The 23819-nt window shown below is 42.2% G+C and overlaps 1 protein-coding gene and 1 long non-coding RNA gene across 4 annotated transcripts in view; one reads left to right on the top strand and one right to left on the bottom strand.

Annotated features, from left to right (window-relative positions):
• Positions 1-2686: 2686 nt before the first annotated feature.
• LOC132519192 (uncharacterized) lies at positions 2687-17185 on the bottom strand. Its single transcript, XR_009540112.1, has 3 exons — positions 16967-17185; positions 8263-8495; positions 2687-2801 (listed from the first exon to the last, which is right to left on the bottom strand). It is a non-coding gene; the product is annotated as an uncharacterized LOC132519192 (long non-coding RNA).
• Positions 17186-17451: 266 nt separating this feature from the next.
• The window catches only part of PPP3CA (protein phosphatase 3 catalytic subunit alpha), a 299312-nt gene continuing 292944 nt past the window's right edge, over positions 17452-23819 (top strand). For 2 of the 3 annotated variants that reach the window (XM_060147635.1, XM_060147633.1), the window contains exon 1: positions 17452-18254. In XM_060147635.1, the coding sequence (XP_060003618.1) occupies positions 18197-18254 (58 nt within the window). In that variant the 5' untranslated portion in view covers positions 17452-18196. The remainder of the gene's footprint in view (positions 18255-23819) is intronic. The other variant, XM_060147634.1, reaches the window with a different exon arrangement.

Below are 23819 nucleotides of genomic sequence, written 5' to 3'. Positions count from 1 at the left end.
GATAAAGGCAAATTTAGTGGGACACCAACAGCATGCCCTACACAGCAGAGGGGAAAAGATAGGTTAAAGGTCTAGATGTACTATTGTTAATGAAATAGTTTAAAGTTTAGCTTCCTGGAAGTCAAAGAAAATAGGGTTTTAAAGTTTTTCTGGATTTATAAAAGTAATATGATGTCTCCTGTTTGGCTCTCTGGAGCCATTCTGCATCTTTCTTGCTTTGGGCTGTATCTCCTGGAAGCTGGAATGTGTAAACTGCATCAAATGTTCTTTTGCTATTTGGCTTTTGATGGGGTCAGGCCCATAGGACTACTGGAAGGAGAAAATGAGCAAGGAGAACTCCATGCCTGTGGGGTTTATGTGAGCTGGCTGTGTGCCTGCACTGGTCACAGAACCTTCAGGGAGCCCACTCTCTTTTTGTCTTTTTAGGTAGAAGAGTGGTAATAATGCTTTCTGTTGCTGTCTTTACACTAGAACACACATACTGCCTACAGCACTGTAAAGAGTTTCCTGGGAATTCGTTGGCGGTTCAGTGGTTCCTACTCCATGTTTCCATTGCCGAGGGGGGAAAAAAAAGAGTTTCCTTCTTAAACTTTCTTCAAAGTACTCAAATTAAGTTTGCTACTTGTTTCCTGACTAATAAACATGGTATATCATTTAATTACAAAAATGACTATCTTCCTTACACTAAATTCTAGACACAATTTATTACCTGAATATATTCTGACTTAAAATACATTGAATATAATAGACTGAATATGTAGCCATTTTTCTGGAGACCTTTCATAGTGTTGAACTAATACTGAATTGTAATTCATCAAAGTTATTGCTATAGAAAATTAAAATAATATATCCCAGGAAATTGGTACATTCACCTAGCCTTATTACATATGCCTATATGCAAATGAAATCAGCCTGAAGACTTTGGCTTTCCCAGCAAATCAATCAAATTCCAAGTCAGTTAATTCTTCCTTTAAAGTACACATGGTTACCAAAAATTTTCAAACATCTAGTTTTTTAAAATCTAAGGATATATGTACAATGTCTCTTCCCCAAAAATATTAAGCCATACTGACAGAAATTAAATTCCTAGATAAATGAAGAATTATACCATGTTCATGGATTGGAGGACTAAATATTATAAAGATTTAAACAAAAATTAATTTAAAAATTGAGTGCAATCCTAATTAAATTTTCCATGGATTTTTGTAGAAATATATACTGAAATGCAAATAACCAAGGCAACCTTGAAGAGAAACAAATAGGGGCGACCTGTTCTATTCAATGTCAAAATAATTTTGAGGGGCTTCCCTGGTGGCGTGGTGGTTGAGAGTCCGCATGCCGATGCAGGGGACACGGGTTCGTGCCCCGGTCCGGGAATATCCCACATGCCGCGGAGCGGCTGGGCCCGTGAGCCATGGCCACTGAGCCTGCGCGTCCAGAGCCTGTGCTCCGCAACGGGAGAGGCCACAACAGTGAGAGGCCCGCATACCACACACACACAATAATAATAATAATATTATTATTATTATTTTGAATTTCTAATTCGATGTCAAAAGAGCTACAACAAAAAAGTGCGGTATCGGTGCAAGGACGGATGAATAGACTAATGGATCAGAATACAGTGTGCAGAAACAGACCTGAATGAATATGAATACTTGATTTATGTCTAATGTGGCACTGCATAACAGTGGCAAAAGGGCAGTCTTTTCAATAAATAGTGTTCTGTTAGTTGTATATCCATATGGAAAAAACAAAGCTCAACTACCATCTCACACAACAAATAAAAGTCAATTCTAGAGGGGTATAGAACAAAATGTGAAATGTAAAAGAAGAAAGTATCTAGAAGATAACAAAGAAAATATCTTTATAACTGTGGGATAAACAAAGATTTCTGAAAACATAAAATATGCTGACAATCAGGGAAAAGATTGACAAAATTGGACTAGCCCAAATTAAGAATTTCTCTTTATCAAAAGACACCATCAAGAGAGCAAAAAGTAAGTTACAGAGGGAGAGAAGATACAACCAACAGAAGAGTGATATTCAAAATATAGACAGAGGTTCTAAAAATCAGTAAGAAAAAGACAAGGTGATAGTAACATGGCAAAAGACTTGAAAAGTCACATGAAAAGGTGCTCAACATCATTAGATATCAGGGAAATGGAAGGTAAAAACGTAACTTCCATAGTTGTGTAATGGTATGCCACGAGAATGGTAAAGGCGAAAACAAAAAACAAAAAAATCAAGAGTTGGTGAGAATATGGAGCAACGAGCTACTATAAATTGCTGGGGAGCAGAGTGTAAGTTGCTGTTGCACTTTGGAAAGCTGTTTATCAGTATTTACTCAAGTTAATCATAAACATACTTCATAATCCCACAATTTAACTGCTATCTTTTATACCCAGAAGAAATGCACACATGTGCACCAAATGAAAATTTCAGTAATATTCACTGCAGCATTATTGCTAATAGTCCCAAACTGGCAATAACCAAAATGTTCATCAACAATAAAATATTTAAATAAGTATACATACATGGTAATACTATTCAGCAATGAAAATTTTAAAAACACTGTTACACACAGAAAAAACAGGTAAGTTGAGTGAAAGAAGGCAGAAACATCATGCTAATATTGTTTGATTCCATTTGCATAAACTTTAAACTGGCAAAGAACTTATCCATGGTATTGTAAACCCTAAGATTGGTTACCTTTAGGAAGAAGGAAGGGATTAATAATTGGGAAGGTGTCCAAGATGGAGAGTGGTGTTTCTGGGCTGCTGGTAATGTTCTATTTCTTGCATCTGTCATGGTTACACAAGTGTATTTACTTTACAATAATTATTAAACTGTACACTTTTCCACTTATCTGTTAGTATGTTATACATCAATAGATTTTTTAAAATTATACAGACTCAAACAGAGGATTTTTTAAAATTATACAGACTCAAACAACAAGTTGTAGTGGTCAATTTTAAAGCTTTTGTGGTAGCAACTTGGACTAGAAAGACTCTCTAGAAAATCTCATCATTTTGACAATGTTCCTGCTTAGTGATGTGTATATATTTGTGTGTTATCCAATATGTTATTTATGTGTTATCCAATATAGTTTCTATATTACTTTAATGTGTCTGCTCATAAGTAAAAGAGAAAAGGAAAGGAAATGGGTATTGTGGAGCATATACACTATGTAAGGCACAATGACAGGTGCTTTATACTTTTAAAAAAAAATCCTCAGAATACCATGGTAGTTATTATTGTTCACATTTTTCAGGTTAAGAAGTTGAGACTCATAAATGCTAAGTAACCTGCCTAAGGTCATATATCTGAAGGCTATATATCCAGGGACATAGCTAATAAATGTCAGAGTCTGACTTCATATCAGATTGTTTAACTCCATAGATTGTATACACTGGACGTGGGAAAGATGTGAAATTCACTGTCTGGCTTTACTGTCAAAAGCCCTGAACTTATGCCATAACGCCATCATTTACTCCTGTAGAACCCTGGAGCAAGATACTTGACCATTCTGAGCCTGGGTTTCCTTATTTCTAAAATAGAAAACTGGAAATGTTGGCGCTCCCCCCAGATCCTCTTGACCATCCAGAACACCCATCCCCTATCTGCTATGAGTATTGATTGACAATGACCCCCTTCTCCAGAGAACTGCCCCCAGAGTATTGGTCATACAGGAACCTCCACCTGTCCCCGGAGATCTTGGCCAATGCCTGACGGGTACAATAGGTCAACCTCTTGCAACAACGGGGTCCAACTCTGTGGAGCAGTTTGTGCTCAAAGCTTTTCAGTGGGAATAGACTGAAGCTTAATGACATGAACCTCCACTGAAACCGCCTTCTTGCTTAGTTTGTATTTCCCATTCTGTCCCACTTCCCTCATGCCCCCTTCTCCTGAGGGCACTTTTTCTTTTTTTTTTTAACATCTTTATTGGAGTATAATTGCTTTACAATGGTGTGTTAGTTTCTGCTTTATAACAAAGTGAATCAGTTATACATATGTTCCCATATCTCTTCCCTCTGAGGGTACTTTTTCAATAAATCACTTGAAAAGAATCACCATCTCAGTCTTTGCTTTTAGATGACTTAAGATAAAAATATCCACTAAAATAGTAGGAGAATAAAGTGAAATAAATATATAGGAACTATTTTAACTGTAGAGTACTATAAAAGTTCTATATGAATATTATGCAGAATTATAAAACAAGTCAAGTTCATTACTTTTATACCTTTTCCCTTGAGTATTAGAAACTATCACCTTTTAGACTTAGTATACTTGCATTCTCTCTTCTCTCTCACATATCAAAACAAAAAATTAGTTTATGCTTTTATTCCTTGGGGCTTTGGCTAATTAATCAAAGTGTTTCAGTCTTAGGGTCATGAGGTATTCAAGAGAATGAAAAGAAAAGATGGGTTTGGTTGGCTTCTCTTGGTCATAGTGCTTTAGTCTGGGTGAATATATTTTGCTTATCTAGAGGTATTCACAGTTTTTGCTCAAGTATCTCCTAAAATAATTTTTAAAAATTATATTTTTAGTTGTTAACTACAGTTTTATATTGAAGGCTTAATAGTTAAACATGATTATAAGTTCTAGAAAATTGTATATTGCATTTGTGTGTTAAATATTTTTCATCAAAACATTAGAGCAGCAAACTAAACTTATTTAATTTAGAGGAAAAATATCTGGTTCTTAATTGTGAAACCAATAATCTAAATTAGACTTTTCTGTGAGGGGAAAAAAAAACCCTGATTTTTTTTCAATCACAATAAACATATAAATATGCATTCCCACTATCACTTCGCTTCTGAATTCTAAGATATATAAGTAATACATGATTTGGGGGAGATAGATAAAGTTGCAGGATCCTAGCCATCAGACTTTCCCCTAGATAAGAAAGGGCACTTTTCTCTCCAATGTTTTTGCTGATGCTTTTCTAGCTTTACCATCTTGTGATTCTCCCAGTGTCACTTCTCAAATTTTCTTTGTTTGGCACCCCAGAAACGCCTCGGGATAACACACCATACTGATTTCAGATGAGTGAGGGGAAGACAGAGGGGTCTGTGAAGAGAGATATGGAAAAGAAGTGGTAGGTCCCAGGAGACACTCTAACAGATTAGTTTTAAGAAAGACTAAGTATGAACTTTGAGGATCTGGAAAATGGACCTCTGAAAATATTCCTACCTGGGTAACCTCTGGAAAGCCTTCTTATGTCTGCAGGGCTATGCATTTCACCACCTTAGCCTCTAGGTCACCCCACATGCAGCCAGACGCTTAGAGATAAGCGACCTCCCCGAACTCTACCCAGGATTTCTCCCAGGCAGAGTTCATAGCTGAGAAAATGTGTTACTCTTTGTTTCCCCTTGTTATTTATTACTCTTTGGTGGCATGTAACTGAACTTCAGCACAACTTCAGTGCAAAACAGGAATGAATGATAAGAATGCATTGGGGATGTGTATATGTATGGCTGAGTGGCTTTGCTGTGCATCTGAAACTATCAACATTGTTAATCGGCTATATGCCAATATAAAATAAAAAGTTAAAAATAAATAAATAAATAAATGACTACTTGGAAAAAAAAAAGAATGCATGGGGTCTCGTGGTGCCCAAGAGCCGTCATGCAGCCGGGCCTCAGGAACATAGTGGAATCAGGAAATGGAATACTAGCAGTCTTTCTTCTGTCTTTCATCTCTGCTCTTCTCTGCATGTCTGATTCATAATTCTTTCTCTAAACCCTTTCTCTGCTTTTCTGATCTATAAGGTAGAGTAATATGGCTGCTGCAAATGCCTTAGTATAAATTTCATCTGTCTTCCAGAGAAAGACTGAATCTAATTCTCCAAAGAAAGGAATCTTATAGGGGAAGAGGGTATCATGCACCCAATCCTGATCCCTGGAACTATGCCCCCATGATTCATGTAAAATCATAGGGTTGAATCAGATTTGAGATGAGGCTTCTGAACAGATAAAGCATTCAGCGTATACCCAATTCCTTCCTAGGTTGGACAGAGAACCTAGCCACAAACACTTAGGACAATTTTCAGTTCTAAGTCGAGCCAATGTATTTCCTGTCTTAGGAATATTTTCACATTAGTCTATCCATAAAGGGACTAAATGCTGTATTCTGAGACTTAAGAACTTCATACAGTAGAAGGGGTGTTATTTGGGGATTACAAATGGGAAAGGAGTGAGACCATCTGCCCATGAAATCACATCATACTTACTTCTAAGATGGTAAGTCCATTGTGGAGAGGAGACTAATTTGAAGTGATATGAGAGAAAAGATATAATTGTTAAATCTGCATACCCTCAATGAGGTGTGGTTGTTTTCCTTGCACCATGCTTCTATCCTAGTGGCTTTCAATCCTGAGTAGCAGATGTTCTCAGTGCCCACCCATATCTTCTCCAAACCTTTTCCATTTTCATGCACAACAGCTACCTGCGTGTTTTCACCTGCATCTCCGTTGGAGTGATGTTCTCAGACTTCCCTCGCCTTTGCCTCAGTACGGAGAGAGCCGAAGGGGCCTAGGAATTTGCGTTGCCACCAGTGACTACTGGGTAAAATACTCAGCTCTCTGGTCCCTGATGGAGACAGCTTGGAGGTGTGACTTATAAGTCTGCAGAGGTCCCCTGCAGGACTGAACCAAGTTACCACCCCTGGGTCTTTGCTCGACACGAGTCTCTTGCCTGGCTTCCTTCCCTTCCCTGTCACGTGACATAATTTTCCGTGGCTTTTCCTTGGAACATTCTTTAATAAATCACTTTTATACGAATCTTCATCTCAGGCTCTACAGCTAGGCACCCCAACCTTAGATACTGCCTATCCATTAGAATTACCTGGGAAGTTGCTAATAGAAATTCTTCACTTAGGCCATGAGTGAGAGAAACAGAAACTACAGAATTAAATCAGAAACTTTACTTTTTAATAAATATATAATTTGGTCCTATGTGATGTGTGTGTGTGTGCATCCACATGTGTGAGAAAGAGACAGATTGACAGAGAGACTGAGAGATATAGATACAGAAAGAGACATTCTTTCATGATATTTAGAATAACTACTGACCTTGAATTAGAAGAAGTATATATATTGTAGGTACCAGTCAGGATTTGAAAGAGAACCAGAAGGAGATACATATATATGTATCTCTACGTGTGTATGTGTATATTAAGAGATTTGTATAAAGAACTGGCTCACACTGATGAGTCTGAAATCAGTAGGGCAAACTGGCTGGCTTGAAACAGGCAGGAACTGACCCTACAGTCATGAAGTAGAATTCTTTCTTCTCCAGGAAACCTCAGCTTTTGCTCCTAAGGCCTTCAGCTGATTGGATGAGGCCCATCCACGTTACCAAGGGTAATCCCCTCAAAGTCAATTGATTGTAGATGTTACCACATCTACAAACTACCTTCACAGCGTGACCTGGACTAGCGTGTGGTTAAATAACTGGGTATTGTAGCCTAGTCAGGTTGACACAAAAGGCTACTCATCATATTGCAGGACTAATAAAGTAAGAAGAAAAAAATGTGTTTTGTTGTGTCAAAATAGTACCAAAATGTGGCATTCTCAGAAACCACTCGGCATTTACGCAGTATAAGTTTGCATAGTGTTAAACTGGTGATATTAACTTCTTATAAAAGGCAGTGACTCAAAACAATCAACTCTCTCTATACTGTATATCTATATATAGATACATTCATATATTTAAATAATCTCACATCTTTGAAAATTAGAAAAGAAGTTAATGCTTCTATTTGTAGCTAAGACACATTAAGAGGGCATTTTTTTCCAGTCTGGTTGGTATAATATTAACAACTGCCAGTGATCGCCCAACAATACCCATCTACAAAGGCACTAGAGTATTGAGAGTGAGGGAGAAACCAAGCCTTGGCCTAAGAGGGAGCTGGCAAGATTACAAGAAGTGGTAGTGATACCAGGATTGGGTGTAGGACCGCAGGCCCTAGGGAAGATGTAGTAAGATCAAAATCGAGCCAAGTGGAGTATAACCAATTCAGTCCAGTGGAGGCCATGTGGCAGAATAGGAAAGGTTCAATACGAGAAGCAGGTCAGTAGCCACAGGCACGCAGGAGTATCTTGGCATGTAAAAAGAACTAAGATGTTTGTCGTCACTAGCTATCAAACAGTAGCATGGAAGTCCCACGTGGGTTAGATCATTTAGAACTGCTGATGGCATTATTACCCTTTATAAATATTTGGCCTCCCTCTGATTTTGAACCTGTGGGAGGATCACATACCTGTGCCCCCTTGAAATAAGGTGTGGCCAAATGAGGAGTTCCAGTCAAATGTAGTCATTTGTGAGTGCCACTTCCGGGCAGACGCATTTGATTGCTGGAACGCAGCTCTCCAGGGCTCTCCTCTCCTGCTGGGTGACTGTGAAATGCTGATATGGGTGCTTCTGACTGATTGAAGCAGGCTGGAATGCTGAGCCAGCACACGGAGGATGACTGCCCTGGAGGGTGGCCCAAGCCTGCAGAGAACATCAAGCTGTGGTAAGTTACTGAGATCTTTACATTTTTACTGCAGCATAGCTTATAACCTGAATGTGACATGGAAACAGGCATAGAGCATATTCAATTAACAACCTTCGCACTTACCAAGACTCTTCAGGCAGAGTCAGTCTCTGCCTCTGTCTCTGTCTCTCTCTCCCCCTCCCCTATCCACCCCTCCCCCGCATATACTTTTTTCACTCTTTTTATTTTTGGTATTGAGTGTGCTATAGAAACAACTGGGATGGGCAAGGATGGGAGCATCTTATAGTCATTTTTTCTTTTTTTTTTTTTTTGCAGTATGCACTGTTGTGGCCTCCCCCGTTGCGGAGCACTGGCTCTGGACGCGCAGGCTCAGCGGCCATGGCTCACGGGCCCAGCCGCTCCGCGGCATGTGGGATCCTCCCGGACTGGGTCACAAACCCGTGTCCCCTGCATCGGCAGGCGGACTCTCAACCACTGCGCCACCAGGGAAGCCCTTATAGTCATTTTTTGAATGAAGAAAAGGAACCATCACAATCAGGTGTCAACTTTTGAAAACCCACAGAGGGCATGAAGTCACAATCTTAGCTGCTCTTTTCTACCCTTCGTATGATTCAGTGAGGCATTTTGGGGTTTGTAAGGAACAGAAATCTCAAACCAGCTCTAGAAAACAGGATTTGTTGTCAAGATATTGAGGGGTCTCATAAACCCAGAAAAAATTTAAACAACCAGGCCTTAGAACAAAAAGGAAAACAGATTTAGGAATCTCTTTGTCTCTGTCTCTCTCTCCTCCCTTCACTCCTGCAGAATCTGAACGATGGTCCCTCTGGCCTCAATGGTTTCATCTGTTTACCCACCTTGCACATGAATCATTTGCTAGTGGCCATCTCAGTTCCAGTCTGCAAGACCTTTCATTCAAACAACCACCCCCAACTTTCCTCTGAATTTTTAAGTCATGTTCTTCCAAGAGAGTATCTGTTTAGCCTAGCTGACTTTGCAAATTAGTTTTGGGAAGTTAAGGTCACTGGTCCTTAGATGTTCTCTAGTTAGATATTCACCCACCCTGGTCCAATCCTGTGTGATGACAGCAATTGAACCTGTTAATTGATGATCACTCAGCAGGTGCCGTGGCTGGGGCATTTTATCTAAGATGGGAGTGGGCAGGACAGGCACCTGAAAGCCTATCTAGCACAATTTCCCTGACTGTTTACACTCCTGTTGGCTGGACCTCAGGGACACCCTGAAAAAGAGAAGGAATCTCTTTTGAGGGTCTGCTTCTAAACAACCATCACCCAAATTCTACCCACTTCCTCCCTGAAAATTGCTAATGTCTGGCCTAATTTATCACTAGGGAATAATTCAAATGTTTCAAACAATAGAACTCTTTGTGTATTTGAAGAAAGAGGAGCTATGAGTAACACTGTGCCCTCCCCTGGATTTACACACGTAATTATTCTTACAATGGGGACATGTGAGAGACACACCTCACATGAAAACGGAATTCCTGAATTCCCATCCCATTTCTCATCCTGGAGATCTGAGTCAATTCTTTTTACTCTATTAAAGTTGATTTTTGTAATTAAGAAAAAATCTAAACATGAATTTCTATTTTTCTCTACAAATGCAAAATGATTACCATCATAAGATTAGTTAATATCCATCACCTCACATAGTTACAATTTTTTCCCTTGTGATGAGAACTTTTAAGATCTACTCTCTTAGCAACTTTCAAATATATCATACAGTGTTACTAACTGTAGTCACCATGTTTTACATTACATCCCCAGAGGTTATTTATCTTATTTCTGGACATCTGTACCTTTTGACCACATTCACTTAATCCTCCCACCCCCAACCCCCTTGAAATGCTTATTTCAACTGCTGAGAAAATAAGAAAAACTAACCTGGGCTAGCATTGTAAGCCCATTCTTTCAATAAACAGCTGTTAACCATGGAGATTCAAATGGGAACAAGACAAATTCCCCTCCCTCGAGGGTCATGTCATCTACTTTCAGGAAGACAGACAAACACATCACAGACATAGCATACCGGCACATATACTGTCAAGTAATTATAAATATAAAAAAGGGGCTAAGTTAGTATAAAGAGGCAGAGACTGATGAGGTGCTATTTTAGATAGGTATAGAGACTGCTTTGTTAAAATCACCAGTGAACTCACCTTTTGTCAAAACCAGTAGTCAATTCTCAGTCATCATTATACTCAAATCTTCAGCATTGTTGACACTTCGTTTGCTTGACCTCAGAGATACCACATTTCTACCCCAGAAGCTACTCCTTTCTGGTCCCTCCTCTTCTCCCTACCGCCTAACTAAAATAAAGAACTACTAAAGGGCTTCCCTGGTGGCGCAGTGGTTGAGAGTCCACCTGCCGATGCAGAGGACACGGGTTCGTGCCCCAGTCCGGGAAGATCCCACATGCCATGGAGCGGCTGGGCCCGTGAGCCAGGGCCACTGAGCCTGCGCTTCCAGAGCCTGTGCTCCGCAACGGGAGAGGCCACAACAGTGAGAGGCCCGCTTACCGCAAAAAAAAAAAAAAAAAAAAAGAACTACTGAAATGCCACGACTACTCACCAGCCTGGCTCTTTCCTCTCAAGTCCAGATGCGTATATACAATTCCCTATATGCCATCTCCACGTCCACATATAATATGCATCTCAAAGTTAACATATCTAAAACTAGCTTTAGATCTTCACAAAATATGCTCTTCATTTCCAATGTTACCTCTGTCAGGAAATGGTAACGCCATCTTTTTTTTTTTTGCTCAGACTCCAAACCTTGGAGTTCTCGACTCCTCTTTTTTATTTTCCCACAAAGTCTATCCAATCCATCAGCAAATCTGTTAGCTCTGCTTTAAGATATATTTGGAATAGGATAGCTTTCACTACTTCCTTCTAAACTCGATAATCCAAAGTACCTTATTTCTAGCCTGGATTGTGACAATAGTCTCTTGCTTGGTGCTCCCATTTCCACCCCTGCTCCCTTCCAACCACTGCATCCAGGGTCAGTTCTTACAAAAGAGTGAGGATCTTCTTTAAGTTTAAATCATATCATATTCCTTTCCTAATAAAATACTGCTTATTTCACCAGAATAATGTTTAGAAGTTTTTTATGTTCTACGAGGCCCTATATGATCTGACCCTGCATCACCTCTCTGACCTCATCTTGTACCTCTCTCTAGTTCATTGTGCACCAGCTACACTGACCTCCTTTGACAGTTCTTTAAAAATGTCAGACTCTTACATCAGGGCCTTTGCACACGTGGTTTCTTCAACCTGGAACACTCCCTTTTCAGACAGCTGCATAGATACTGTCCTTACTTCATTTGAATCTCTTGAAATATTACCTTCTCAGAGAGGTCTTCCCTAAACAATCTGTCCACAACAGTAACACCACTTTGCCAACCACTGCTTCCAGTGTTGTTACCACTGTACGTGATTTTTACCGCTTCGTTCACCTGTATGTGTAATTGCTTTTAATTGTTACTTTTAATCATCTGTCTCTCCTCACTGGAATGTAAGGTTTATGAATGGAGAGACCTTGATATTTTCCTACTGTATTCCCAGTGTCTGATATGCATAGGTGTTCAATAAATGCCTATTGAATATAGGATTTCCAATAACCATGAATACTAGCAAAATAAAACCCCACTAATTGGAAGTAAATGGGAAGATGGCTAGACTGAGTGCAAGATTCTTTTTTAATAGAATGTTTACTTGCAAATTCATGAATTTCCAATCGATAATGGGCAAAACTTACTTGGGGTAAGGTTAAATTTCTCCTGGCTTTAAAGAGTGAAACTCATTTCTAATTACTATATTGATTTTGTATATGCAAATATGCTTTTAGAGGGCTTGAGAAAGTTTGTCCTAAATTGATTTATCAGGTCTTCCACAACATGGTATCTTTAGTTTGATTGCTAAGTCATTTGATGTTGGTCTTGAAGTTGTTCTCAAAGCACTTCAAGTGTAAACTTCAGCTCATTTCAGGTCAACTATTCTGAGTTTAGAAAAGCCAGAATACATAAAGTTTTACAGCATGAATAGTTCTTAGATTATCAATATAATACAACCTATATAGTTATTTTAAATGTGAACATTTATGACTTGACACCATTAATCTATTCATAATTTTTTATTTAATAATAAAATTAGAATTCAAACTATCTAGGAGAAAGGGCTATAATATTTCTCTCCAGTTTGTGTGTATGTATATATAGATATAGATATATAGATATAATATATAGATATAAAAAATATTTTTATATGTATATTAGTAATATTAAAATATCCCTGAGAGTAGGGGCTGTGGTACTTACTCTAGTGCCTCATATATTGGATGACAATAGACTTTTAAAATTCACTCAGCAAAATTTGTTGAGCGTTTACTGTGTGCCCAGAACTGGGATATGAGATGAAGGTATAAATACAAATAAAACAAATATAAAAATGTTTATTAAATCCAAATTAATAATGATTGCCCATAGTCTTGCCAAATTTTACATAAAATATATCCTCTCCATATTAAACTTAGCATACAATTCCATAAGTTATAGATTGGTCCCTGACGGAGGAAAAAAAAATACTTATTCCTGAATACATTTGGTATAACAATTTTTCATGTTCTTTGAAAAATAATTTTCCTAAATGAGTAAAACTATCTTCTGGAAAAAAACAAGGCTCAATAAAATTTCAAGAGCAATCCAAAAGATAAACAATAAGAAGCACTTTTAGTTTAAACCTCAAATAAAATCCATGTTGAATATATATTTCATAGAGACTCTATAGTGAATAGGGTAGAACATGTTAAAAGTCCATGTCATAGGAATTAGCTTAAAGATAATAAATCGAATTCTCATACATATTCATGGCTCTGCCAGGATTGGCTGTCTACAAGGTCCTTCAGCACTATGCTCCCTCATCTCAGGTAAGAATAGGTCAGACATGCTGCTGTCTGCCATCAACTACTCAGATCGAAGTGCGTGTCTCAGAAGAGTTGAAACCGGAAGTTACTATTCAGCTCTTAAAGTCAAAATGATAGTAATTCATCCAAGAACCAAAGGAAAGTCGAAAATTTCAAAAGCTGGTTATTCTCAAAACAGGATACAAAATGAAATATCTTTATTTATTTTCTTTAAAAAAAAAGGCTTCTAGATCTAGCGGAGCACTTAATAGCAAACTAAAACATTATTCATTTATTCATTTACGATAATTTGTACCAATGGAGGTAAGCTGTGACTTGGAGCATTTGAATGCATAGATGACTCCAAATCCTCAATAGTTTCTTTTCTCATACATATTTATGTTCATAATTAGTTTTGATGAAGTAGCACCTTACACCTAAATGTTTGCAGAGATAAAATATGTACAACTCTTGTATAACAAGACTTTGAGATCCTTGAACGAAAGGACTAAATCTTGACTCCTTTATACATTTATGCATTATCTAGCAGCACAGTACCTTGCACAGAACAGGTGTTCGAAACACAACTGGCAAATCAATAGTTCTTCATAAAAAAACAAGGTTTGATGCTCATGTGTTTAAAAAAATAAGAATATTTTTAGTCTTCTTGTAGTTATATAACAGATACACAATAATTCTGGATTTTACTTTTTGAACTAACATAAATAAATAAACATAAATTTTGTGTGCTAATTTGGTGATACTAGCTCCCCTAACAGACATATCCCCACATTTCAATGGAGCAACACTAAGAGTTTATTTTTTCTTCATGTAAAGTCCAATGCAGATTTCTAGTAGGTGGGCAGCATTTCTCTATGTGGTAGTTTAGGCACTGAGCTCTTTCCATTTGAGGTTACACCTCCTCCAGGACCCTAGAAGCCTCTGAATCCAGCTATAGGACGGGAGCCCATGGGCTAGAGAATGCATATCTGCTGCTTAACGGCCTTAGCTGGAAAGTGATGAAACACTTCAGCCCACAGCCCATTGACCAGAACTAGTCTCATGGACCCACTCAGATGCAAGCAGGTGCAGGCCGGGAAATGGAGTCCCTACCTAGACAGATGCTTTGCAGAGAGAAGTATACTAAAGAAGGGGAAATACAACTTTTGGTAGACAGTAAGTTTTTTTTTGCCAAGGCTTTTTTTTTTTTCTCTTTTTCTCCATAAATAGAGGACATTGTCAAAGTCAGCATCCAGGAATTGCAGTAACTTTTTGAAAATGTAAATTCCATGTCTAAGGTGACCTGATGCAAGAGGTAACATAATCAAGGACTGCTTGGGCAATCTAACAGAATAAAAAAAAATTGTCAGTAGCAGATAGTAGGACACCTGAAAATATCTAAATAAAAAAGATGATTTGGCTCTATCAGTAGGCCAGCTACTTGGACATAACTAGTCTCTAGTTAATATGCTGCTGTCTAGTTTTCCTTAGAGTAGGGTTTAATTTTGATTAAGAAGATGTGTCTGTGTTGCAACAGTGTGGAACCAGACACACGCATTAAAGGCACATGATGATAATAAGATGTGTTATAAAGTGATTATGATTCATAACATTTTTTTTTTTTACCACACATACCTCAGTTAGGAGGTATCCTAGACTTGTAGCAGACTGAAGGGTGTGCCTGAAAAGTGTGCCTTAATTTCCTATCTGTTTCATAAAACTTTTCTATGGTGCTGACTTTTTAAGTCTCTGAGCTTGGTTCAAAGGTATTTTTTTTCTTTTTTTTAAAAAAATACCTGAAAAGTGAGTCCAAATAATGGTGGGAACTGTATCTCTGTTTGCAATATGTGGGAAAGAACGTTGCGGCATTGGAAGTGAGCATACCTGGACATGGTTTCCTGCTCTTGCCTCAAGCAGGCCCTCTTCTTCACCCACAGGTCTTGGCATCCCTGCCTTGCTGTGTGCCATCTGGCCAGGGACCAACTTCCCAAATCTGCCTTAGCAACTAGCTCTGCCTGTGCTCAGGGGGCTGTTGTTAACAGTCCCTTCCTGAGGCAATACACTGGCCTCTCAGAGCTCATATTTTTATGACAGTTACTGGACTAGGCTTTATTACTGGCAAGGGCCCTTTACAATTCCCCACCCCACACAAATTACCTATCACAGTGTCTGGCATATAAAAAGAGCAGGATACATATTTACTGAATGTACTGTCTGCCTAATTACCACAAAACAATCCTAGGGTTGTGAACTGGGCAGCAGAATTTGGAGCCAATGGCAGTCTCCCTAAGTCAGGGACATACCTTGCGTGGTCTCCTTTTGCTAAAAAGGCCTCCATAGAGGCTCACCTGCCTCCTAGTTTGAGCTCCTATTCCTTGCAGGCCACACCGCTGAAGCCACACTCCAGTGTCATCAGACAATTCCTAAAACTTCTTTTCGGGTTTGAACTTTCACTGTTGTGGCCTCTCCCATTGCGGAGCACAGGCTCTGGACGCGCAGGCCCAGAGGCCATGGCTCATGGGCCCAGCCGCTCCGCGGCATGTGGGATCTTCCCAGACCGGGGCATGAACCCCTGTCCCCTACATCGGCAGGCAGACTCTCAACCACTGCGCCACCAGGGAAGCCCTCGGGTTTGAACTTTAATCTAATCCCTGTCCCCAGCCTCTGCTGGTCCTTGGTCCTTGGTGCTTAGGTTGGTTGGGAAGAGGGGCTGTGAAGAGGTGACCTTCTTGCAGAGGGAGACCTGCTCCTCATTCTGTGGCGCAGCAGGCAGGTCAGAAGGGAGCATTTGGGCCACTGTCACGCTTTGGCCTTCCACACCTCCCATTCCATCCTCCACACTCCTTCCAACGGGAGGATACCAGAATGGGGACCCACTTTGGGCTTCAGTGCCCTGCAGGTACCAGAAGCACCAGGTGGTATCGGGTGCTGGGAAGGGAGATGGGAAGGGAGACGTGGCGTCACCATTTACGACCAGTCGCGGGATGTGCAGTGTCAACAGGGAAAAGGCGACCCTCTCTGGTGTTTCTCCCGCCCTCGCATCCCCATTTCTCCCTGGAGACCAGCAGGGCTGACCCAGGTAACTCAGAGTTGCCCAGGGTCGCTTGGACTCCCGTCCCCATCCTCAGTGGACAGCCCGGTCCCCCGTCCTATAGCGTCCCGCACTCTCCGCCACGTCCCTGGCCGGAGACACTCGGGAGCGGCTGTTCGTCGGAAGGTGTGGATGCACGGGTGGGAAACATTAATAACCACTACACCACGCCCCACAAAAGCCCCAACAGGAAAACCAGCGTACACCCATCACAGGCAGAGCCCATCTCTCCAAGGTAAGTTGTTTATTCGTCCCCGTTTTGGCGCTTCTCTCTGGACAGCTGAGGCAGCGACAGCAGCTGTGCGGCGGGCCCCGGAGCTCCTCGCGCTCTTCCTTCCTCCGCCCTCTCTCGGTCGCCTCTCACCCCCACCCCCTTCCCTCCTCCCTCCGCCTCCTCCCTTCTTGCCCTCTCGCGGGCCACGCACACACCCGGAGACACCCTCCGCACTTGGCTACTCACACTGCGGCTTAACCCAGCCGACCTGGCACGGTTGCCAGAGCGGCGCGGGGTGTGTGTGCGGGGTCCAGGGGAGGAGGCCAAATGGGGCTGGGGGAGGCATGGTAGAGCCTCTCTCCTTCCAGCCGCGACCCCCTGCCCATTCTCCTTCCCTAATCCTGGGCTGCCAGCAACAGTGACACCTGAGCGGAGACTGGGCGGTGGAGGCAGCAGACCCGCTCGACTGGCAGCCGCGAGAAAACAGAACGGGGGGCGGAGACGAGGAGGAGGAGCGGGAGGCGGGACCAGAGGGGAGCGCCGCTGGCAGTGAGTGACGCGCACACTAGCCAGTGAGCGCCCGCAACTCCAACGTCGGGGGAGTAGGGGGCGGGCTCCGCGGGGAGGAGGAGGCTGCCGAAGAGCTAGAGGCGGGGGCCGGGAGGAGGAAGGGGAGGAGGCGGAGGCGGGAGCGGTGGTGGCGGCGGCGGCGGCGGCGGCGGCGGCGGCGGCGGCGGCGGCGGTGGCGGAGGGTAGGTTGCGCCAGGGACTGTGTCTGCCGAGCTCCGCGGCTGTGCCTGTGTGAGTGAAGGAGCAGCGCGGGGAGGCAGAGGCGAGCACGGCCGAGAGCGGCGGCGGGACGTCTCCGGCGGCCGCCTTTCAGCGGCGGTGCTCTGTGTGGGGAAGCAGTGGCAGCGGCAGCAGCGGCAGCGGCGGCAGCAGCAGCAGCAGCAGCAGCAGCGGCGGCCGCCTCTCCGCCGCCGGGGACGCTGAGGCGCGGCTGGTGGCACTGACATCGGCGGCCCTGCCTCTCCTCCCTCGCCCCCGGCCCTCCCCATGTGATCGGTCTTAATCCCGGCAGTGTGCGCGCGTGGGGCTCCATTCCGCGGTGCCCGATCTCCGTGCCGGGGTGGGTGCTCGTGTGTGCACTTCCCCTCCCCATCCCCCTTCCCCCAAGAATAAAAGAAGAACCGAGAGGCGTGCTTAGAAAATAAATAAATAACCACCACACACGCGCAGCCCGGAGCAGAGTCGGCGGGGCTGGCGGCGGCGGCGGAGGAGGAGTGAAGGCGGCAGCGGCGAAGGAGGAGGAGGGACGCGCGGAGAAGGCAGTAACTTTCAAGCCAGCTCAGAGCCCAGACCTCCAGCCAAGCGGTTTGCAGCGCGGCGGCGGCGTTGAGTGTCTGGCCCGCCGGTCCGGTCGGGGTGTGCAGTAGGACGGACGAGCAGCGCGTCGCTGTCCCCCGGCGGCCGGAGATGTCCGAGCCCAAGGCAATTGATCCCAAGTTGTCGACGACCGACAGGGTGGTGAAAGGTAAGCGGCGCGCCGCGGTCGCCCGGGTGCACAGTGTGCCGCAGGCGCCGGGCGGCTCACCTCCCCTCCCCCAACCCCGGGTTTTCTCCCGGCTCCAGCCACGGACCTTCTAGGATATTGTGCAACCCTCGAACCCCCCTCCCTCGCGCGCCCTTCTCCAGGCTTCCCACCCGGCCCCCCTTGGGGCATTTTTATGTAACGGGGGCGTCAGTTGGCAAATGGCTGAGCCGAGGGGAGGCGGTGGCGGGGTTGGCGGTGGGGGTGGCGGGAGGGGGCGCCCGGGGGGTGGTTGCTGGCAGGGTGTAGCTGCTGTGACAGAAATAGGAAGTGGGTGGCTGCTCGCAGTCTTGCATGGGATCGGGTTTATGGTTTTCTTTTGCAGAGGGAGGGGTGATTTATGGCTTTTCAGAAATTAATATGGCATTTTTATGTGGCCGTGGCTTTCCACCGCCTGCCTCGCTCGGGCAGGGTTCTTTCGGCGCTCCATTGCAGCAATTCCCTCCGCGCCCCCTCCCTCTTCCCTTCCCTCTGAAAGGGCCCGCACAGGACTCGCGAGAGAGCGGGAGAGCGTGGGGGGAGCCCGGCGCTTCCTTCCGCGCGGGGCGGGGGCGGCCGCAGGGAGGGGGTGGCGGAGGGGACGCGCAGGGGGCGTGGGAGGCGGGGAACGACCCGAGAGCCCAGCCGCTGCCGCCCCGGGATTCCCCCGCAGGCCCTGAGAGAGACACGGAAAGCGGTTCCCCAGCCTCCCTCGCCGCCCCCAGCCTGCCCCCGCCGAGCTGTCATTGCTCTTGAAGGGTGCCCTGCTGGAGCACACCTCCCCGGTGGTAACCTCACCCCGCTCACTTCTTCCGTGCCCCTGGCACCCGCTTGTTAACGGGCTATTTGATTCCTGTCATTGGCTCTTCTCCCGCCCCCCGGGATCACAGACTCCTGGCGGCGAGGGCCCTGGGGTTTCTGGCGAAGAGAAGCCGGGATGCGTGGGGTGAGGAAGGGGACAGGTAGTGGTCTCCTCTTTCGCACCAGGGAATCCGCCGACTCCGTTGTATTCCGTGATGGAGTGGGGGTGGAACCATCCTGTGAATCCTGGAAGGATGAGGCCGCAGAGCAGATACACCAGGATTAAGTAGTATCCCTAAATGTAGTATCCCTACGTTCCTGGAGTCAGGACGCGGAGCAGAGTAGGGATGGGCACGGGCTACGCGCAGAGCGGGCCTCTGGAATTGGAAACAGCGCTGGACGGTGTAGAGAGAAAGTGTGTGTGTGTATACATACGCCTGTGTGTTTTGTGCCGAACAGAGATAGTATCTAATGTGGCCTGAGCATGCAAGTAGAGTGCAAGGCAATGAAGTCGGCAGTTAGGTGAAGTAACCCAGTAGTCTGAAGACCATGCATGATGCATAAGTCCTTATGGGGCTTCGGAACTATTCATTGCTTCACTCAGGTTTGCTCAGTTTTTTTTTAAAGTAATGTGCGTGTGAGTGTGTGTATGTGTGTCTTCTCTCTTCTCTTGTTTTGGTTCTATTAGAATCATTCCTGCTTCAGTGCAGTATTCACAGACCCATCAAAATAAGGAGGTAATATCTCTAAAAAAATGACTTGAAATAGGTCTATTGATGCACAGCTATTCTTTCTGCAGGCATGGATTTTCATGTAAACAGTCAATTCACATTCATTCAGAAGAACTATGTTTTGTGTTAAGGGCCTCTGTTGACATTTTCAAAAATTAAGACCTTTTGCTGAAATATCAGAGAATAACAAATATCTCCCTAAGGTGTGAAGTTTAGGTGTAACGCCAATCTGTATGTTGAGATTACCTTTTTTCAAAACACTTGATGTAAAGCTTACAGTTAAAATGATAGCAGTAAATGTGTCAGCAATTAGAAAACACTCATGTGTACACATAAGGTCAGTTCTCTGTTTTAAATCGCAGAGTGTGGCTTCTTAATGTAAATGTAAAATTATCATCAAGTGAAGAATGTGAAAATAATTGTTCATACGTTCTGGCTTGATGTCTTTACCCGTTGATGTGAAAGAGCCCATTGAACCATTCCATGGCTATTTTGTCTTGCCTTTTTACAGTACTGTATTATATACATACTATCATAAATGGCTTTTCATTATACATACACATGACCACCGATAATTCAAAAAAATTTGGTTTACTTATTTTTGCAGAACTGAAATGCAGTTGGATGTAATAGATTCAAAATAGGAAAAGTTAATTTTGCATATATTTTGATAGGGATCTTGATGTGAAATTTTAAATGTGAAATTTTGTTTATAGAAAAGGTTTTATGATGAATCCTGATGTTAAGGTGGATATACTACTGCTGTTCCTCTTATGCTTTCTTATAGACTTTATATGGTTGGCTTAAGAGGCATTATTGAAAGTTGGATTTGACATTTTGTCATACATATGATTTTTACCATCATTTGAGATGATAATCTATTTTGATTATCAGTCTTCTATGACATAGCATTTCCACGTGAAAACATATGTGTATGCTTAATGAGTAGGAAGTACATGTTTGCAGAATGGAATACAGGTTACCAAACGATTTTTCACATTTACAAAAATTCAATAAGACATAGTTCACGAAGCCATGAAACCATGACTTTACTCTAAATTTTGTTAGAACTTTTATCTCAGTGGTCTGAGATTGACTCATGTTTTTAAACTAGGCAAGTGAAATTTTTGTGCTCCTTAAGTATTCTTTCACTTTATAAAGTACAGATAACATTGACTCGCAAGTAGAAGTAAGAAGAATTCGGATCATTATTACTGCGGCCATGGCGTTTGTTTACAGTTATCTTCATTAGTGTGATCTGGCTTTTGTTGTATAACAAACTGCTGTTTACATATAAAGCTGTGCTTGTGGTTTTGTTTGTAGTAATGCGATGATGTGACAGCTTTCTTGATTTGTATTTCCAGAATGCAACTTTAGAAAGGTAGGCAGGTTGAGTTTTAGTCTCGACTGACTGTAGTTTTTCAGATTTTCAGCATCTTCTTGAGTGTGTTCACAGACCCTGGTCAGTTTTTAAACCTTAAAAATGGAAGGGCATGGCAGCACTGGAGAGGAAAAGCATTCGTTTAGATAACGTCAGAAAGTTACTTCATCTAGCAAAACTTGGGCTGTTTCATTTTGTCTGTTCTTGCATAAAAACAATGGAAAGAAAAACAATTCAGAGAAAACATCTTGGTAGTGCCATTTGTTGGAAAGCAGAATAGTTTGATCCATTTACTGTTTTATATTTTTAAAAAGAAACATTGTATAATTATAAGGCAAAAGACAGAAGTCAATAAATAGAAGAATAACTATTTCCCCCTCTCCTCCCTTAATACAACCCATAGTCTGTTTTTTTCTCTTAAGTGGTGCTCCACGGGCCTTGTTCCAAACTCTGGCTTCCCTTCATGTCTCCCTGCCTGTTCCTGTCTTTAACTCTTCTTCATGTGGCCCTAACATTCCCTACAGGCTGGGCTGTAGAACTTTGCTTATATGACAGTTAAACACTTGGAGGAAATTGAACTGTATGTGACAAGTCTGCTGCTTTGTTAAATCTCTTCCCCTACCTCTCTTCCCATCTCCAGGTATTTTGTAATGGGCCTTTTACCTTAACCCAAATGGTAGAAATTCCAGATACCATGGTAGGTTGTTGAGGGTAATATCTCTAAACACTTCCTGGGAAGTGTTTTGGGGAATTTCTCAAAAGCTCTAGTTAGGGGACCCTTGTGCTTTATGTCAGATTGCTTTTAACTCTTGGGAATGCAAAAAAAGGAGCTGTCCTTCTGTGTATTGTCAGCTTATATAGTATTTGTGTAGACAAAGTACACATAGAGAAATTCTGGAAAGCTATCTAGGATCTTATAAGCAAGACGATTGTAGCTAAGTAAAATGTTAAGTAAATAGGGATTCAAGCCACTAGTGTTTCTAGCTGAATGAGGCTGGTAATACTACTTAATTAAAGAAAACAAAAATATGGTACATCAGTGATAACTGTCATGTTTGGATCTTGAAATGGAATATTAAATAACACCATTTCTTTGCAGTGTGTCAAGAAGAGCTCATTGTGAATTTATTTTACTGATGTTTGTTACCATCAGTTGAGCTTTTCCATGTATCTGGTTTTCCATTTGAGTATATTAAAACTGCATTAATTCAGTGTCATTAATTGAAACTTTGACTAAATGTCATTGTTTGGTGGCTGAAGTTTACATCAGCACTGGATGTGAAGAAAGGGGACCGACTGACTGCTAATCTAATTAATACTATAAGCAACACGATTTGGGCATGGTGAATATCCTTCAAAAGAGAACAAATTCTTTTCAGGACTTAGTGAACGCATGCAAATTAATGCTGTTAATTGCAAATTAGATTGATCTCTTCCTTAATCCTTTCAGGATTTCCACTATAAAGTAAATATAACACAAGTGCATTGTTTTCAAAACATTCTGTAAACTTAAGGCTTAAGGCAACAGTTGCAGCTGGGATTCAGGGAAATTCCAGTGCCATCAGTTAGAAGAATTAACGTTTAAAAAATAATAGTGTTTTGGGAACTGTGGGAAGAACCTCTGCTTTAAAGAACAAGTTAAAATGTGAAAAAAGTAACACCTTAGGCTCTAGTTAGAGGTTTACTCTGACATTTGTTTAGATTACTTTCAAAATATGCCTTTTAAGATCTGTTTGTTTCTTTATGATGTGCTTTTATTTGTAATTTTAGAGATATGAAATATGACTGACATAGTATGCGTTTATAGCTTTTATAATTGGCCTCTTCTGCTTTTCCTTATCTTTTTTGTGTCAGCCATGTGTAAAGTTGAAACTAATTATGAAACCAAATAAAGAATCCACTTAGAGTGACCTCATTGGAAAACAGCATTTTTCTAGACATAGTCTCCTTTTAGCAAATCCAGTTAAATGATATGAAAAAATCATTTTGTTAATTTTTTCAGCACCTTTCTAGTGTAGCATTCTCCTGATGTTCAAGAGGAATACAGTGAGATTTTGAGTCCCAGCTTCCTATAATTCCACTGTTACGTGTTAATAACATCACAGGCTACTTGTCCTCTGTGTAAATGGGCAGCAGTTGTACTCGCCACTCACTTGTGAGAACCAGAAGATCATCAAATGGGAGTTGAGAGCCTGGAAGGTTACCCTTGGTCCACTCACCTGGGAATGGCAATTCAGTCACTGCTGACACAGAATTACAAATGACAGCATGTTAATGTGTTTTCAGGGTCACTCAAGAATAGTCAGGACCATTAATATTGAAATTCATGAATGCCTTGGGTCTACAGTGGTAGCTCATGTGACATTTATTTTATGGTTGAAGAAATGGAGCCAGAATAGATAGAATGGTTGGTCACAGGTGGGACTAGAATGGAGGTGAGTGTAAGCAAATTCTTCCCTTTGGCAAAGATGCTCTTCTCTCTTGAGCATCTGTTTGAAACTGTCACTTCTTTTAGTAATATTTAGGATATCACATTTTGTTTTGAAATTTTCTTTATTGAATTACTGGCTATATAAAATAGTTTTATTAGGGGAAGCTTTTATATCTTTATATTTA

The sequence above is a fragment of the Lagenorhynchus albirostris genome, chromosome 4 (assembly GCF_949774975.1).
Source record: "Lagenorhynchus albirostris chromosome 4, mLagAlb1.1, whole genome shotgun sequence".
NCBI lineage: Eukaryota > Metazoa > Chordata > Mammalia > Artiodactyla > Delphinidae > Lagenorhynchus > Lagenorhynchus albirostris.
Note: the sequence above shows the minus strand (reverse complement) of the source record. Positions and strands in the feature narration are given on the sequence as shown.